Below are 18,490 nucleotides of genomic sequence, written 5' to 3'. Positions count from 1 at the left end.
CTGATGATGTCATGTCTCCACTTGTTCTTTTGTATTCTATTATATGAAATTAGGTTTATTCAAATTTTTTCCTCCAAGAACTAGAAAAATTGGATTGACAACTGATGTAGCGCATTAGATATTTATTGCTGCAACTTATTTCATTATAAGGGAGACATATTATTCATACAAGTATGAAATAATGAAAAAATTGTGATTTTATGTAATAACATAAGAAAACGGAAAGTGGAGATGTGACATCATCAGCTCGCCTAATGAATATTCATGACGACTGTTTTCACAAAATATTGCTAAACTTTAAACTTCAATAACTTTATTATTTGTTATCCGATTTTGATGAAATTTTCGGTGTTTTGCTCAGTGAAGTCTACTCTGTGTATTAAGATATAAATATTTTCAACCTGGACCACATCTTTAAATAGCAATCATCTTAATGACATGGTCTTGTTTTGTGTGCTGCTAGTGATAGCTTTGAATGTGGAGCACTGTGGCCTAGTGGGTTAGTCTCCAGACAGCGCTAGGGTCATGGAGTCAAATCCCTGCCGTGGCGTAATTTCATTCAGCAAGAAATTATTGATCTACAGTATACTGCACTCTACCCAGGTGATCTTACAGTGTAAATCAGAAGCAGCAGGAAGCAAAAGTTTACATGTAGCACCTAACAAGGTGGATATGCATTTTACAAATACCCTATATTATTTTTATTATTAGTATAAGATACATGGAGCTCATATTTGTAACAAGGTTTCAGGGCATATGTTTTTTTATCATGCTTATTGCTATTTTTTGATTGAAGCTTGTTTAGGAGTTTCTTAGCAAAGTTAAAAGGGGGGTAAACAACTACTGCTCTGTATGAACATGTCATGTATTGCCCCAGTGAAGCGGTGCAAATGCCTTTATCTATGAACCCATTGTCAAAACTCAATTTGTTCCTAAACAAGATTCCCAAACAAGATTCAAGGTCAACGTTCCATTGTCCATGGATGGGACCGAAGCAAAATGCTTGGGCTTGTGTCGTGTCTACGCATTTCGCAACAGGCCGAACATAACACCCCAACTAGCCTAACAATGGGTTTATCCTATGAATAAAGTACATATCACAATTGGTGTGATTGTAATGAACTTAAGGGCTTACACTGGGTACTGTTATAAGCTGTGAGGTCATCCTGTGAATACACGCCTCGTTAGAATAGTATGGTACATTGCGTACCTTACCGTAACTGTTACTTAACCGGCACCGTCATTGGCTGATGGACCAATGACCTACAAAAGAGGTTTATGTCAATTTGCATCCTGGTTTATTTGATGGTGATTTTGATAAATCTGATGATGAAAATGATGGCAGCAATGATGTGTGCCAATGGTGATGACAATTACAATGTGTAAGCTTATAGTGATTAATATAAAAAATGATGACAGTCACAGTGATAATTATGAAAATGTGATCATGATCATGGTGATGATGGTTTAGGCCCCGCCATGATGATAAAGATGATGATGATGATGATAATGATTTAATGGTGGTGATGATTATGATGATATTGATGATATAAGGATAAAAAATCATTATGCTGTTCATGCATAGATTTTTAACATGTGTTGCTATGTCAGATTATGCCTGTTACTTTTTCAAGTAATGCAAAATTGAAATGACAATAAAAAATGCATTGATTGATGTGCAGTATTCAGCATTCTCATATTTGTTTATTTCCTTCCCTGAATAATGGGTGACATAATGTGTCATTGGGCAGTTGCTCAATTAGCCAAGGATTAACATCAGTTTATTTCAAGGACCTAATCCCATTCAAAGGACATCATGTAATCTCTAATCCAGTGTGATCATATTTCCTCGCCCAATCATAGGTGTGAAGCTTGAATGATAGGTGTTAAATCTTTGAAGATCTTTTGGTCCTCCAGAGTGATAAATAAGGTTCACATGATGATGTGGCAGGGAGATCATGTGAATAAGAGAAGTGAAAGAAATTTTGGAAAGGGTTCATGTGTGAATGCATGTGGGAGAAGAAACTTCAGAGTCTTGTATGCTTTTCACACTGCATTACCTTAACCCTGTGCTACCTTTTTTGTTGGTTTCACACTGTTTTTCTTAACCCCATACTATTTGCTTAGCCGGGGTCAATGCCTTAACCCTGGATGATTGCACAGCTCATGAATATGGATGATTTTGCCACACAGAGCGTGATTAACATACGATTTCCATTTTCCCAGGGTTATTAAGGAAAATATGTGCAGTGTGAAAAGCATATTGTAGAAAGTTACAAGGTCAAGGAGTCATGATTGGTCAATGGAAGAGTAAGGGTCTTTTAATACAATTACATTGGTTCAAATCTTAGTCAATGGACCAGAGCACTTTAAGTAATATTTAGAAGTTTGTTGGTATAGTGGTCCTCACCTTCAGATCAGAGGTCTGCAGCCTTTGAATCCCACATGATGAGCAGTAGGGCAACTGTCACTTAACAATCTGCCTCTCTCAACCCATTTGTTAAATGGCTTCTTGGTAGAATGCAAAAGAGAATATGTAAGTTATAATGAGAATCGATATGTTCAGAATTATGTAGTAAAGATGATAGACTGAGAAAACCTTCTCAGTGTGTATTTTCTAAATAGTCATAAGATAATCATAATGATTTTATGTTAACCTTTTTTTATTCTGCTTTTGATTCTCCCTTCTCCGCTTCAGTTAATCTTCACAAGTTCTCGCCCTTTTATCCACCTGAATTAATTCATTGGTAAGGGGGATAATGTTTGCTATTGGGATTACAGTGTATATCTTTTTCAGAAAAAAAAGTGACCTTCAGTTTTCGTGTTCGGAGAAACTGTCACGTTTCATAAAACATGCTAGTAAGCTCTCCCATTTATTAGCACATAAATTGTGGTACTACTACGCCATCTGTTTTGCATTGTAGAGCAAGAAGACATTAACTACATTAATGTGTTTTTGTCATTTCGTGTTTGAGACGATACCTCAAGCTGCACCCCACGTTATTCAATAGGAGGTTTCAGACCACCTCGAAGTTCATCAGTTCCAGGTATTGTCTGATCGGGTAATTTACCCCAATCAGAAAATACCAGGTATTTTGGTAATGTGAAAGCAAACTACGTGTAATTTCCCCGAAAGAAAATACCTGCTAAATAGTAGGTACTTGGCGAAATTACGAGAACTTTCGTGGGGATTTTTTCCAAGGTCGCAGGTATTTTGGCAATGTGAAAGCAATTTACGGGAACTTTTAGCCCAGCATGTCATTGGCGCGTGCGCCGTTGGTGGCTGCTGGGCTGGTGCATTTGAATCTCGTGCCTTGCCTGCTTATCAGACTATACTGCGCATGCTCCTAACTTCAGGAATTAATCCCGAAGGATTATGTTTTGGGGCGGTGTGAATGCAGGAATAATTAATGGGTTTTTTTTAGCCTAAAAAAGTTTTCGAAATTTAACGGGGATTCTTATGATCAAGGCGGTTTGAAACCACCTATTTCCTCTCACAATGGTGAAATCCTGAAAATCAAGGAGAAATTGACCAGCGAGGAGGAAGAAATCTAAAGTTTTGTCATTTTTATGTTGTGCGATGCAAGTTAAAAATCAATTTTGTTGAGAGAATTGTAGAATTGGTTTGGTGGAATCTGCAAATGCTGTAGAATCCTAAGTCCCACACTCTTGTTCATTTGGGCTTCCAATTCATGACACTTTCACTTTCACCTTTTGAAAATGATCAATACACATTTTTTTTCAAATTCAGTGAATTAACGTTGATTATATTTATAGCAACAGGAAATAAGAAATTTCATATAAAAATGGTCCTCATTTAGTTTTTACTCAGTATTTTACAAAAGACTTAATGAATCTGCCTGTACTAATGTGAGTGAAAGAATATTCAACTCTGAAATGGTTATTTTGATAACTAATTTCTCCTTTGCCATTCGGTTATAATGATTAATCCATTGGAAACTGGCTGCTTATGCTATACATATGGCCATGCGTTTTGAGTTGGGCCCATTTCCGTTACAACTCAAATTTTCCTCCAAAATCGCACCATTTTATGCAATTGTATTTTTTTCTTATGTTTGACATCCTATACCCATAAAAGTATATATATTCTGAAAGGAAATTGTCTGAGAAATTCAGAAATGCAATCAGAAAAGGCATAGGGTAATGTCATAAAAAGTTAAAGGTCAAAATATGTGGAAAACTGTGAAAAATACATACTTCCCAATAAATCTGAGAATCAGATAAACTTTACACCCTATAGGGAAATAACATGCATATTTCAACTCTTTAGAGTGAGACCTTTCCAGTGATATACAGTGCGTCCCACAAAAAACGAAACCGAGATTTAGTGATCATTTATCATAACTTAATCATAAATAAAACAGACAAATGACCTACCAATTTAAAGCTTAGAATCTCCTCTTTCATCTGAGATTACTTAGAATTATTTCTCATTCACGCATGAGTGAGCAAAAACAATTTGAAGAAAAGATACCAAAAACTCATTTGGCGGGGGGTATCTGGGTTTCGGAAAGAAAACCACATTTTTGAAAAGTTCAATATCTGCTCTTAAGTTTGATACCTCAATTACAGAAAATGGTCAAGAATTAACAAAGTTCTGGTCATTTGAAATAAGGCTTTAATTTCAATAATTTCATAAAATGAAGTGGTTCTCCAGGCTAGCGTTGAAACTCACTTGACACTCCGTTTTGTTGACGATCAGCCAAGCATTAAATCTTTTGTTCACCATGCGATAGCTTCTGTGGGAAACTGGTGAAAACACGTTTATCTAATGAAATTATGGAAATGCAAGCCTTATTTCAAATGAACAGAACTTTTTTATTTCTTGACCATTTTCTGTAATTGAGGTATCAAATTAAAGAGCAGATATTGAACTTTTCAAAAATGTGGTTTTCTTTTTGAAACCCAGATACCCCCCGCCAAATGAGTTTTTGGAATCCTTTCTTCAAATTGTTTTTGCTCACTCATGCGTGAATGAGAAGTAGTCTAAGTGATATCAGATGAGAGAGGAGATTCTAAGCTTTAAATTGGTAGGTCATTTGTCTATTCTATTTATGGATAAGTTATGATAAATGATCGCTAAATCTCGGTTTCGTTTTTTCTGGGACGCACTGTATAACTTGTTGGGGATAACTCTACCAAAATAACTGGGCGCAGTCATCTTTTAAGACCAAATTTCACATCACAATTTTTCGGGTAAATATGTATCAATGCATGCATAATTTACCCCTAAAATATTAATTAGCCTTGCTTTTAGTTGCATAAATACACTTGCAAATACTAACCAGTATATTATAATATATTTACTGTGGTTATTATGAATAAAAAATAATTTCATTTGACTCAAATCATGGGATTTGTCACCTCTTGGCTCAAAGACCGGTGGACCACAGGTTGACAACTGAGAGTCAGGTTTAACTTACAGGAAAAATGTGAATGCACAATGAAAAGTTCTCATTACTGCTTTAATTAGCTTATTTAAACTTAGTGTGAACAAAAACAACTAACATGTTATAAATAAATCCATACACCTGGCAAAAATACTTTGATTATGTTACATTAGAGTGTTATATTTTAAATATACCCTCTTGCTCAACATTCTGCAGGACACGGTCTCTTGGTACTGGGTCAATTGACTGTCAATGCTCAGAACATATTCAATGGGTACATTTGCCTCTGGTTAGTTTAATCTTTGTACCAGTTTCATTCTAAAGTGTTTTTTTTTTACTTTGGAAAAATATTCTCTGAACACTTTTGTGCCAGCCAAATATGTGTCAGCTAATGTGATGTAACATTAAGAAAAAAAGTAAATAGCATCAGATAAGGGCTTTATTGCAACAAACAAGTTTTCATTAATTAAAATTGCATGTAAGGTGTATTTGCTATCTGTTATGTTACCAGAAGAATCTGAAGATTCGGACACATCAAAGTTATCACTATCAGTCTACGCTGTCAATTTTGAAACCATGAGGTCGTAATTATTAAAACGTTAGATTGATTTGTATCTGAAGCATTTAATTTATCTCTGAAGCCTTTAATTAGTTTGTGCTTTTCTTCTTGAAATTTGTGCAGCTTCTAAATTTTATTGAAGGTGTAACCCACAACTATATTTTATCTCTCCTCATTTCCTATACATCAGACAGTCACAATATTGATATATTGTGACTGTCTGTTGTATAGGAAATGAGGAGAGATAAAATATAGTTGTGGGTTACACCTTCAATAAAATTTAGAAGCTGCACATGTTAATTTCATGATTTACATCAAGTAATTATACTAATTAGCTTGATTAGGTATCCATTAAACTTAAAAGTTCAAATTTGACCCACTTATGATTGAAGAATAAGCCAGTGAGCCCCAAAACCATTACATATTTAGGTACTGTGATATTACACATTCAGTTTCTTAATGAAATGAAAATTTATGCTCCCCTCGTCATGCTCCCCTCGTCTACCACCATGCAAAAATGGCCAATTGATGTTACATAATTGCTAATTACTGGTAAATGAAGAAATCTCAAGTATTTCTTTTTCTTTCAAGTAATTGGTATAAAGATTCCCTTTAACATGATACCAAATATACCCATGTAGCACTTGCATTTCAAGTTTTATACCATTAATCATTTCTGTGCTTGTGCAAATGTAACGATACCACCTATTTGCGGGCCCAACATAAAACGCATGGCCATACATGTATTACACGCATTCTCCAAAACTGCAGACTCGTTCTTCAATGGGTTAAAACATCCAATGTGCAGTTTAAGAGAGTTGTTCAGGATGTACAAATTTGAAGAGGTATTTTTCTCCTGATTTTGAAAGAAAATTACTAAAAATGAAGGAAAACATGTATTATATTTCTCTCTTTTTCAGAGATGAAATGAAACGAGCTTTCTTACGCATGTATATGGCAATTTTGTAGTATCGTGTAAAGGTGCAACCTTTTGTATTTCATAATGACATGTTATTACCAATCAACCAGAAAGGACGCCATTGTCCACCTATTATCCTCGTGTTATTGATCACATTCTTGAAAACGAGTCAAAAAGATGGAGGTGCAAGACATTACCCTCCATTGATGTAGTTAACTTGTAAACGTATGAGGACTGTAAACAATTTGTTGTATTTCAATAGTTAATCTTTATTGATTTGGAGTGTAACACAAACTGTGAGTCCATGTGAATAGCTCTTCAAACATTACAGTCCAAGGAAAGCATCTAAAGTCATTTTATGTACAATTATTCTAAGAAGTAGTGCTATCATGGGAATTGCTTGTGTAAATTGACTGTACAGTGTACATGTTATTCAGATACAGATAAGTTTTATAGGCATACAATTAAAAACATTTTATCCGCTTTATACAAAACTGACTCTTATTTTTGGCTTTATGCACCTGAGAATGAATTTCACCCCTTTTCAGGATAATATATCATAAATGAAGCTCTATATGCATTGAAGATCCTTAAATCCAGGCCAGGGTTTACTACATGTACTTTCCTACAAAATTTTTAATTGCATTTGTTAGAAATTAGGAAATGAATTGAAGTTTTATAAAAATTTAAATTGATTTATATGTATGGAAGACTTTTCCTGGATGACAATAAAAGCATACACCGATGGGAAATTTTAACTCAATACGCAGATGATGAGATTAGCAGTCACCATTTCATATTCATTGCAAATATCTTGCTTTGATGTTTTGTGAGGTTTACACATTTTATTACAGGAAAGACATTGGGATTTTTTAATTATTAATTTCAATATATTTGTAATTACAAGGCCAGAGCACTTCTATCGAAGCTATTTGCATACAGTACATGTATGTACACTTTTATGTTGATGTCATTGGAATGCAGAGGTTATAATCAATTTTACTCAATACTCGCTTTAGTCTTTCTATTGTTGACAATCAAAAGCACTTTGAAATTGACAATAGAGGAATGTCAGATCATGGCCCCATCTTAGCCTTTGGTCAAGAGTGAGTGACAGAGTACTTGAACATATTGTAAACATGTTTATAACTTGAAATGTTGTAGTTTCTTTGTGAATCATGACCAGCAGACATTGTTATGTTAATAAAGGCAATAAAGAATATATAGTCATGATTGTATTTGACTTATCAACAATTTGTTGACTAATAATATCAACAACCCTTCAATATACTAGTTGATTTGTGTATGTTGTACTGTAATGAATACTTGCACAGCGCATGGAAATACATATTATTACAGGTAAGCTATCTCCAAATCATGATAATAAGTAATTGTTCAGTAAGGGGGCTTACATATAGGCCTATCACAGAGTTATACAGATGTAGGCCTAATTAAGTTCAAAGATTAAAATTTTTCTGATTTGATTCAAATTTGTTAACATGTACATTGTACATGCAAATAAATGCATAAATATTACCTCCCATTTTTGCATTGTCAAATTGCTCAAACTAACTGATTACATGTCTACTTTAATGTTTAGTCTTGTATTTTCTTTTACGAAATCTCAAAGTTGACTAGATTGATTTCCACCAAGTTAAATACATGTACACACATAGTGTCACACCCCACCTCGATTGCTACCTTGATGTGATGTTAAAATCCTTGATGTACCAGGAAGCCTCGTTAATATGACATCCAGGTGCCAGCCTTGTCATTGCCATGGCAACTGTCAACATGTTCTGCACATTTTCAAGATGATACTGTGATGTCTTGTACGTGTCCCGTGGTGTTGGTACAGCAGTGATCGTAATCTTAGGTACATTACTCATTTTATAAGAAAGGAGATTTGTCTGCTTGTATTAAACCCAAATTCCCTGATTCAGGTCACAATCTAAATACCTGTATTTAGTCGACCTATTTTCTAAAAAAAAAAATCTTCAGATTCATCCCCCTACTTAGTCACCATTGTTCTTGGTAGATCTTGTTCACAACAGTTGCATGAGCTGGTTCCCACAACAATTTTATGGCAATCGATTTGACTAACTGAACACTTCTAAGCATTCTTAGGAGCAATCTTACATGATTTTTTAAACCGAATTATTTTCAAGATCGCCTTGCCTTGTGAACGGTAGCATTCCAAGAAATTGTCTCCACCCAGAATAATTTATGGTGTATTGTGCGGGAAATATGTGTGTATTCAAAGAAGGAGATTATGGATTCAATTTCATACAAATCTTTGAGATCTAGTTTGCTTGCACATTGATCGTGGACACAAATTACCTATTATCTGAACTCGTCGTAGTCATCCTCTTCATCATCATTTTTCACTGACTGTTTCCTCGTAATCTATATTCTTTATAATAACCTATGTCATAACTGATCTCATATCAATTGTCAATATTAGATTCTCTCCAAAATATTAAATGAAAAAATCAGGCGGTGATATTTGTGTGATATTTTGTTGAATTCCAGATCAATATTTATGTTGCATGTATGCTCACTCAAGACCAGGGGCAAGTTGCTCAAAGATGTACATGTATGGTGACTGTGTGATTTGACTTCAACAGTCTTGTCAATGTACCCTTAGAAAAAAACCAACAAAATCTTCCTTGGAAGCTGTCAAAATCCACGGGCTGGCCTGGTATCAGACACGAATCTGAGAGATAGGATTAGCTAGAGCTGAGTCTTGGATGCGCCCAAGCCAAAATTAGTCCGATTAAGTTGTCAGGGGTTTGTCGTCATCGTCGGGTTAGTTCGTGAGAGAATTTCTCAAGTTCCTGGGAAGAAGGGTCGAAGGACAGTATCGTCCTTGAGTGGCTGATCTCTGGCACAGTTCTATGAAAGTTTGCCATGGTATTTAAGTCCCAGGGTCAACTTTGTCAAGTCATTATTTACTCTTGAAAATTGAGATGTGTGTGCATGATATGCCTTGAAAGATTTTATAAACACTGCTCACTAGGTTTTGACTTTTTTCTATGGCAGTTAAAATTACTTACCTGCACATGCAGTACTTGTACCTTGTCCTGTTCAAATAATGAAGGGTTCTTAAAGGTGCCATTCAATATTTCTTTGAATATGATGGAGAGAAAATATATTAGATCACAGTGTATCATATAAATATAACTTTTTTTCATTTGAGAAAAGCTTTTTTAGATCTAATTTCAGGAACTATGCATTAGATGCTGCTTAGCCTTTGACATATACAGTGTGAAATCCTCAAAGGTTTCTCAATGTGCTACTCACATATTACCTCTAAAAATTTTCAAAACTACATTACAAATTTACTTGAATTATTCAAAATGTAATTTGTGTTTACTTGTTTTGACAAGTTATTTCAAAATCTATAAAGTGAACACTCATTGATGTTGAATTCGAGTACCAAATGCTCTTTAAAACTGTTGTAGTGGTTGTTGTTGTTATTATTGGTGTTGTTACTATTTGTAGTATTATTATGACTATTATTATTATTAAATATTATCATTATTATTAGTTATTATTTCATGTGATATAAATAAAAAACAAGACAGGCCACATATAATGCAAGCCTATGATACATAAATAAAAATGTTTGCTGAAAGCTAGAAGTGAAGCTACAGTGTAATTCCTGAATAAGAAGAGAGGGAAATACCGGTTTCCAGGTTGGCAATTTGTTTCCCTACTTAAATCTTTTAAGAATTTGGAGGTTTAAGTGCATAATCTAATATATTAACATGCAATTGGAAAAAATAATGATGGGCAGCTGTTTGACTAAATCCAAACACGTACCTCTGAGTTCCTGAAAATCTTTCTCTCACTCGATGGATATTGTGAAAAAGTGAGCACTAGCATCACTATCTGAGTAAAGATGAAAAAGGGTTGCTAAGGTTTGCTTAAACTATATCGTTATGACTAAACCCTTTTAATTTAAAATGATTATTTACTGCATCGTAAAGAAAACTTCATATTAGAGGTAACATTGGTCTTGCAACGATTCTCTGGTCTGATTAGACGTTTGCCTATAGATTAGGACACTTCCAGTGTAACCATTGCCATGATTGCTAATTCATTAATAAGTCATAGGTGTAAAGAGGACATTCATTCTGAATTCAAAATGGTCACTTTCTCCTTATCACTGGATAGTGAGTTAAATCATGAATGATTTCAGATGAAGAAAACATTTAATGAATGAACAATAACATCTTGTAAAGGTTTTGCAAATTTACAGTCATTCATTTCATTATGATTTGAAGTTTAAGTCATGTTTAGATAATGGCCTGGATACAGTAGTAATCCTCTATTTCCAACAAAAATTGGTAGGATATGATTATGGCTACTAAAATAATTTTTTCTATGGTAAGAATTGATGCATAGAATGCGTGTCTAATGATGCATTACAGACCTATTGTATATAGGCCTAAATGCAGTGCAGGGTTTGTACATGTAGCGCAATTTCTGAGTAATCCTTTAAATTGATAGGAAGAAATCAGAGAGTTGAGAAACATTCATGTGTTTATGTTATCCTGTTCCTAGTCTATAGAGGGTGCTGTCCATAAATGCAGTCTGTTTTTCTCGACTAGTAACGTGAAGGGGCAGTGATCTTGGGGAAAGGGAAAGACGGCTGTTAATGTGAGAGTGAGATCGGTTTCTTACAGCACCCTCACTTGCAACTTCCTCTACAACAAGTCTGTTCAGGGGAACATTTCATGAAATGATTAGTCACAGACAATTGTTATAACTTATAAGCTACTGAAATCAGGACATTTGATTAGCTAAAGCTGATACGTTGGTGAAAACACACTGACAAGATAATTCATGAAATGCAACTTGGTAGTCAACAAGTTATCTTGAGAAATTACTTCTTGGATGACTTGAATGAATTCATAAGAGGTGTAATGTGGTATGTACTATTGTGTGTGAAAGGAAACATATGTGTTACTGATATCACAAAAATCCTATTAATCTTTGCTCTAAATTCCATAGATTAAAAGTCAATCTAACAGATTGTTATCAGGGAGCAGTTCAAAATTGGGTCGAAAGTTTTATTCAAATAAGATTGTATTATTAGATTTATTATAAGATCTATTAGATTGAAAACTTCAATCCAACTTTGAATTTGTCCCTGATCGCTATTTATTTCAATCCAAGTAATTTACATGTAGGCGTTGGTTGATTTTGTTGTGAATTTATGATGTTATCTTTCATTCATATTTCCTTTCTTGCCAGGTATGAATAATACTCAAACATTTATTTCCTTTCAGTTTCAACCATACTTTGCTCAGTAAGGAGTTTGGGCTTTATCCTTTTTAAGGCAGCACAGTCTTGCATTTTTATTTTAAACAGTGAACTATGTGTATATGCATTCAAATTCATTTTTCCCGTGCAGATAGCATGCAATCATACCACCACCTTTTCTGTTGTGAAAACTCGCTGCCAAAATAGCACACCAAACCAGCCAGCTCTCTCGTGGAATGTTGCATTTCTGACAAATCTAATTACCCGACGTGACTATTCAAGAGTCATTGGGTCATTTATACGGACTCATGATGGCAATTACATCTTAAATGGAAGATGAAATTGGTAAATTAATCAGAGCTTAAGAAGATGGATTCCGCACCAGTGCCCCCCGCTGGGGTACGGTTCAAGTGTAAAGACAGCTGTAACCGAGTTTCAGCTTTCTTTACCATTCGTTTCCATCTCCCCAGTGCATTGGTGTTCTGTGATGAAGTATAGTATCTCTCCCCAAACTCCTTTGATTTGTCCTATTTGATTTTTGTTGGTGTGGAAAAGGGGTGTTTTCATGCGCATGATTTTCAGGGTTGACTGAATTGAATTGAATGGTACACTATGAACTCGGGCCATAAAACTTTACCTGAGAAAACCCTGGTAAAAACTGAAAACTAGGGTTAGTCTGATTTCTACCATTGACTTTAACACAGCAAAAATTCCGGTAAAAACAACCTGAGTTTTCTCAGGTAAAAGGTTTTATGCAAAGGGCCCCATATTGTACATGTTTTTATATTTTATAGAATTCCCTCAAATTGAAGGTCAAATGTATTATTATATTTTATATTCAATGATTTAAACTAGAATCAGTACATCTAGAGTAGATAGTAACCCATTGCTCAAAATAGAATGGACATTGTCATTTTTGTTTGAAGGTAAATATTAATTGGCCTTGTAACCCAGATTTTAACCTAATATGTAACGCGGATTATAGCATCTAATACTGGTTGCAAGTGTGACTCATTGCTTGGCTCATGAACAAGTAATTCAATAGGTCACTTGGATAACTCATATTCTCATATTTATATAAAAATATAGATCATTGAACTTGAGTTTTAATTTTTTATCATATCCGAACTCATGGTTCACAGAAAATCACATTTTCAAGTCCAGTAGTATAAATAAAATCATGTTAATGAAAGTATTAAAAGAGATCGTTCTGTGAAGCTTAGTGTTCAAGATTTATGATTTTACCTTTAAGGCAATTTCACACAAGGATATACCAGCCATAGCAGCGATGATACAATTATTGATAGTTTAACCTCATATAGTCCTTCATTTTAATGACATTCATTGACCCATATGTGAGGAATTTTCTTACAAAGTCACATACATTTTCTGATCAGTTTGTGAGAGCTTGAATGCTCCTCTGATTCCACCACACATGCAGATTGTTATTTACAGGATTCTTTGTAGTGCATGTTGTAATTTCATCTTATTAAATCTTATTTTGTCTATTTGGCACATCAAACTTGAATTTTTATTAGTCAACTGCATAATATTGTCCTATGAAATCTACATATGTAGAGTTGATTGTGAGTCAACTTAAGGTTAATCCCACCCCCAATATTTGGTTAGGCATTTATCCTCATTACCAGGTCCCTTGGAGAGGACCTTAAGCTGTTGGTCATCTTGTTGCTTGCTTACATGTACAAGCATTCTTGCTTTCTTTAATACAAATCAGGTAAAAGATCAACACCATTTACCATTAACATACCAGCATATGCATAGGAAAACCTATTGGCAGTATCATCAAGCACATAAAGACCCCTCCTGAAGATACATGTTGTTCCCACATGGTATCTTCTTGCTTGTACATCATCTTGCTTAGATCTGAAGGCATCATCCATGCTTGAGAAACTACCAGATAATCTCTGGCTGGATGGCATCCAGACCATTGTTAGTCAATCTTGCGGTTTGGGGTTGTTGTAATGGTGTATATTTAGTGGCTGCTGACAGTGACCTGCGTGCTATTACGGGATCATTCCGGCCCAGGACACGCGCCGTTGGGATAGACTGTAGGCACACACCATCTCAATCCATGGCCCCATTCACATCTTAAAGAAACAATGCTCTTGGATATACCTGATAACTTATGGACTTAAATTTGTACATTACTGTCACTTTATTTTCACTACCTGACTCTGAAGAAAACTTCTTTAGGATGTATTAAATGAAAAATATATGTTGATATGTTTTAGTATAGCCCATTTCCTTTCCTTTAGTGTTATCCAAGGGAATGATCAACCTAGATGTTTTTTTAAAGTATATTTTCATTTAACTCATTTAAAAAGCTTCTTTTATCACTTCTGGATATCCCATTTCCACCTAAAGTTATTACAATACACACTTTAGGTTGAGTAATCCTTTCTATATTTCATGAAAATATGGTTTGTGTATGTGATTGAGCATAATGAAGTTGTAATCATAAAAAATAAATAAATCAAATATCACTATACTTCTTAATGTATTTAAACCAAACCTGTTTAATAAATGATTGACTATGAATAGATACGATAATGCTGCTAAGGTAATCATAATTCTCATATTTGTTGTATACTGTTTATTAAGAGGGCTTTAATTTCATGTATGAAGGGGGTTATAGACTGAACTTGATTCTTCATTTATTCTGTCCTACGTCCTCCATCCAGCTATCTCAGGAATTCATCATCGGTATGCTTCCATGCCCCCCCCCCTCCATCACACACTCCTAACATGTGCTGCTAGTCTAGGAAATAAGACCACAGAACCATTTAAGATACATCTACTGTAGTAGATAGTGGACTATGTGGTTTGTGCGTTGCACTAAAGGCATGTTTTCGATCTGATTGTAGAATAAGATTATGAAGTATTGAACTGGGAATCTTACTTTGACTTTGTCAAACTTTACTGAACTTGAATTTCATTTTAAGTTAGAACTTAAAAGTGTATTGTTTTTTTGTGCGAGACAAATTACATCATGTTCTACATGTATATCAACCTTTCCACAATGTAGTTCATATACTATATGTCTTGAATGATGGATTCAAAATACTACTACTGTATATTTGAAGATCACCACCGTATCTTGAAGAATTTTTTTTCATGCCGTTTATGGTACATTCAGAGTCTGAAAGGCCTTAAGCATAGACTAAGCATTATCTACCTTGGTATTGATAGTGGACCCATTGCTCATGCTCAGTGCAGTGTCGATAACCATGCATAACCAACTGATTCCCCCCTCCCCTTCCACTGGCTAGCCGACCAGCAACCAACCATCCCGAACCCTCCAGACCAACCAAGCCAAGAGATAGCCGACGACGCAATAATGCCGTCACGACAGGATGCCATAACTTAACAAAACAGGGACATATCCACTTGCTCACAATCGAAACCTCACCCCTCCCCCTGCGACGACGACAATCGGCCTGTCATTTGTATTTTGTCGGTTTGTTCGAATTGTAAATAGCCCCCCTCTTCCTCTGTGATCCCCCTATTTTTTGTGCTCAACTGCTGCAAGTGGAATCTTCATTACACGATGGTGTGAGGCTTCGAGTGACTTGATCGTCAAACATCTCTGCATGACTCAAGTTTTCTTCAGTGGATATACTTTCTCTCATATGGATTAGTAATCATTAGTTGCATGGACATTGTAATATACCATCCTTTTTGTGGAGTAGGCCTTTGAACTGCAACTTTCATCGTGTGTTTTCTCATTCTTGCATGGATGTGGTATATTTGTGGAATACATCTTGAATTACACCATGATTGATCATTTTAGGAATGTGAAGGGGAAGGAGTTGGCAGGTATGTGATTTTTGAGAGGCACCTAACGAGGTTTCCATTGTCATTAATTACATGCTTGATCAGGATGATTAAGTGATAATTAGTGTTTAACACCTTAACACATAGAGAGGATCCAATGCCAGAGAATCTCTTATAACAGGAGCTTATCCTTCACCAATCCAGTTATTTATGAAGATTTTTAGATTGGATTACAAAAAATATATAAGTTTTTGAACTCAAAATGATTTTCTAATGTTTCAAACTGAGCATTATTTCAAGATCGTTAAAAGATTTTTTTTTCTTTTCCATGAATATATAGTATGCCTTTCAAATCTATAGCCTCTGGGCTGTCCAAAACAATATTTTGGGCCACACAAACATATGGTACAAGTCCAAGCAGGGCTGACCTTAATTACACTGGTGGGATATTGTGCAAAGATTTCTGCCTCTCCAAGTCCAAGGTCCTTGCATATCTTGTGCTCTTGCAACATTTTTGTTTTGGCTGGTCCAAATTATATGACGGTAATAAGGAGTTAATGAAGGCCCAAATCTTGGCAATGTGAAAGACTGAATTGCGTTTGGAAAACTGAGCTACCAAAAATTATATATTGAACAGCCCAAAACTTGAGCTTTAGATTTGAAAAGGATATAATTTATAGAGATTCAACTTTTTTTTTAATCAATTTTGCATTACACTATAAATCTTTATAAAGGTTTAAGCTCTAACAAGTTCACTGTGGTACACATTTTTACATTGCTATCAGAGCTCAGATCTGAAGACTGACCTTAAAGTTATTTCAAGATGGATATTTTAGGATATTGGTTTGTCGGACCTTCTGCTATTGGGCACTTAGATGTCTCAACCAATTACTCTTCTCTCTGGTCTCAAGTTAAAAGTCAAAGGTCATCTTCATTATGTACAAATTTAAAAAATGTATTTGTGTCTATGTTGGTTATCATAAACAAGTGCACAGAGATGGAAATGATTGAATTAATTGTGTTAATCATGACAGGTGTATTGTTCAAGGTTCCAAGCCTATCAGGGAAATCAGGGAAAATTATTTTACTTTTTTCCAGTCAGGGAAAATCAGGGAATTTGATGAAGAATACCTCAAATCAGGGAAAATGCCTCAAACGAGGGAAAAATCAGGGAATTTTGATCAGCCCAAAAGTCGAAAGCACGGTATTCAGTCAGACTGTTTATGGTGGTTACTAATTAGTTTTACATTATTGTTTTCATACTGAAAAATTCATGTAATAAATAACTTAGAAAACATGCGAAACTGGGAATGGGTTTAAATGATTATCAGGAATTTGTTTTAACTTCATCAGGGAAAAAACAGGGAATTTTGTTTTCTTGAAAAGCTGTAGTTGTTGAATATTTACTTTTTCTTTTCTGCAATCATTTCATTTTCCGAAATCATTTGTTCATTGGTCTGATGAGTTGATGATCAAACTCACCATTCTTTAATTTTGTGTGTCTTTACAGAGAAGCTCCTGAACTCGTCAGGAAGAGAGCTTCGACGAGCGCTCTTCTCCCTCAAGCAGCTCTTCCAGGTAAGCAATTTGTTCTGATCACTTCTTCCTCTCTGGAAATCAACCTTCTCAATGAGAAGCTGTATGGGTCAGTGATCCTTTAAAACATACCCTTCGTGATCTAGGTTCACTGAACTGGTGCTGTTCCAGAATCTCCCCGTTGCTAAAGGGACTATATTCAGGGATGCTTTACTGGAAGTTGTGATGTAGTGAAATTTTGGACACTTGCATGTCACAGCTCTTGTAAGAATGTTAGAAAGGCTTTAAATTTCTCTGTATACGGGGGGGGGGGTCAATATTTCTGATTTACATAACACTTAACCACCTAATGTCCCGCAAAAAAAACACCCAACAATCATTGAAACTTACATATAAAATGAACACAAAGAAGATATATGTTAATAGAAAAATAATTTGTATGACATATCAAAATAAAAAAATTATTAAGTGATTGTTGATCATTTAAAAGTTTGAGTAATTCATAAATGAATGGATAAAGATGAAGTACAACTAATTAATGTGAATAAATTAGTTATGTGAAATGACGTGTTACACTAGTGTTACTGAAATCAAATAAAGTCTAATGAATTGGCAATCCCCTGCACTTGAATCCTCTAAAATTCACTTTCCAAAATGAAAGATGTTGATTCTATATTCTATATTTTTCATTTCATTTATTTATTTATTCACGTCCATTAAAATACATTGAGCATACAAAAAACATCAAAAATACATTAAAAAAAACAAGGAAACAAAGACACATAGCAAGATGCAAGAAAGATTTTAAAAAGGGCTAAGATTGTATAAGGATAATTACAGTACATGCATAAAAAATGAACATGAAATGGGAAACTGCAAGAGAACAAAGCAAATGTTCTGTCGATTTTTAAATCATAATTCATTGATTTGTTAGATTAATTTATTCTTTGATTTTTTTTTGTCAAGTCATCTTCAAAGACAATCTATAATATAAAGCAT

The 18,490-nt window shown here is 34.7% G+C and overlaps 1 protein-coding gene across 1 annotated transcript in view; it reads left to right on the top strand.

The window, feature by feature from the left end:
* LOC121407609 (FH1/FH2 domain-containing protein 3-like) overlaps window positions 1-18,490 on the top strand; it is a 137,245-nt gene that overhangs the window by 20,982 nt on the left and 97,773 nt on the right. The window contains exon 4 of the mRNA XM_041598766.1: window positions 17,466-17,533. Coding sequence (XP_041454700.1) covers window positions 17,466-17,533 — 68 coding nt within the window. The remainder of the gene's footprint in view (window positions 1-17,465; window positions 17,534-18,490) is intronic.

Source organism: Lytechinus variegatus, chromosome 2 (genome assembly GCF_018143015.1).
Source record: "Lytechinus variegatus isolate NC3 chromosome 2, Lvar_3.0, whole genome shotgun sequence".
NCBI classification, from domain to species: domain Eukaryota; kingdom Metazoa; phylum Echinodermata; class Echinoidea; order Temnopleuroida; family Toxopneustidae; genus Lytechinus; species Lytechinus variegatus.
The sequence above is the reverse complement of the archived record's forward strand: the minus strand, read 5'-3'. Positions and strand labels throughout refer to the sequence as shown.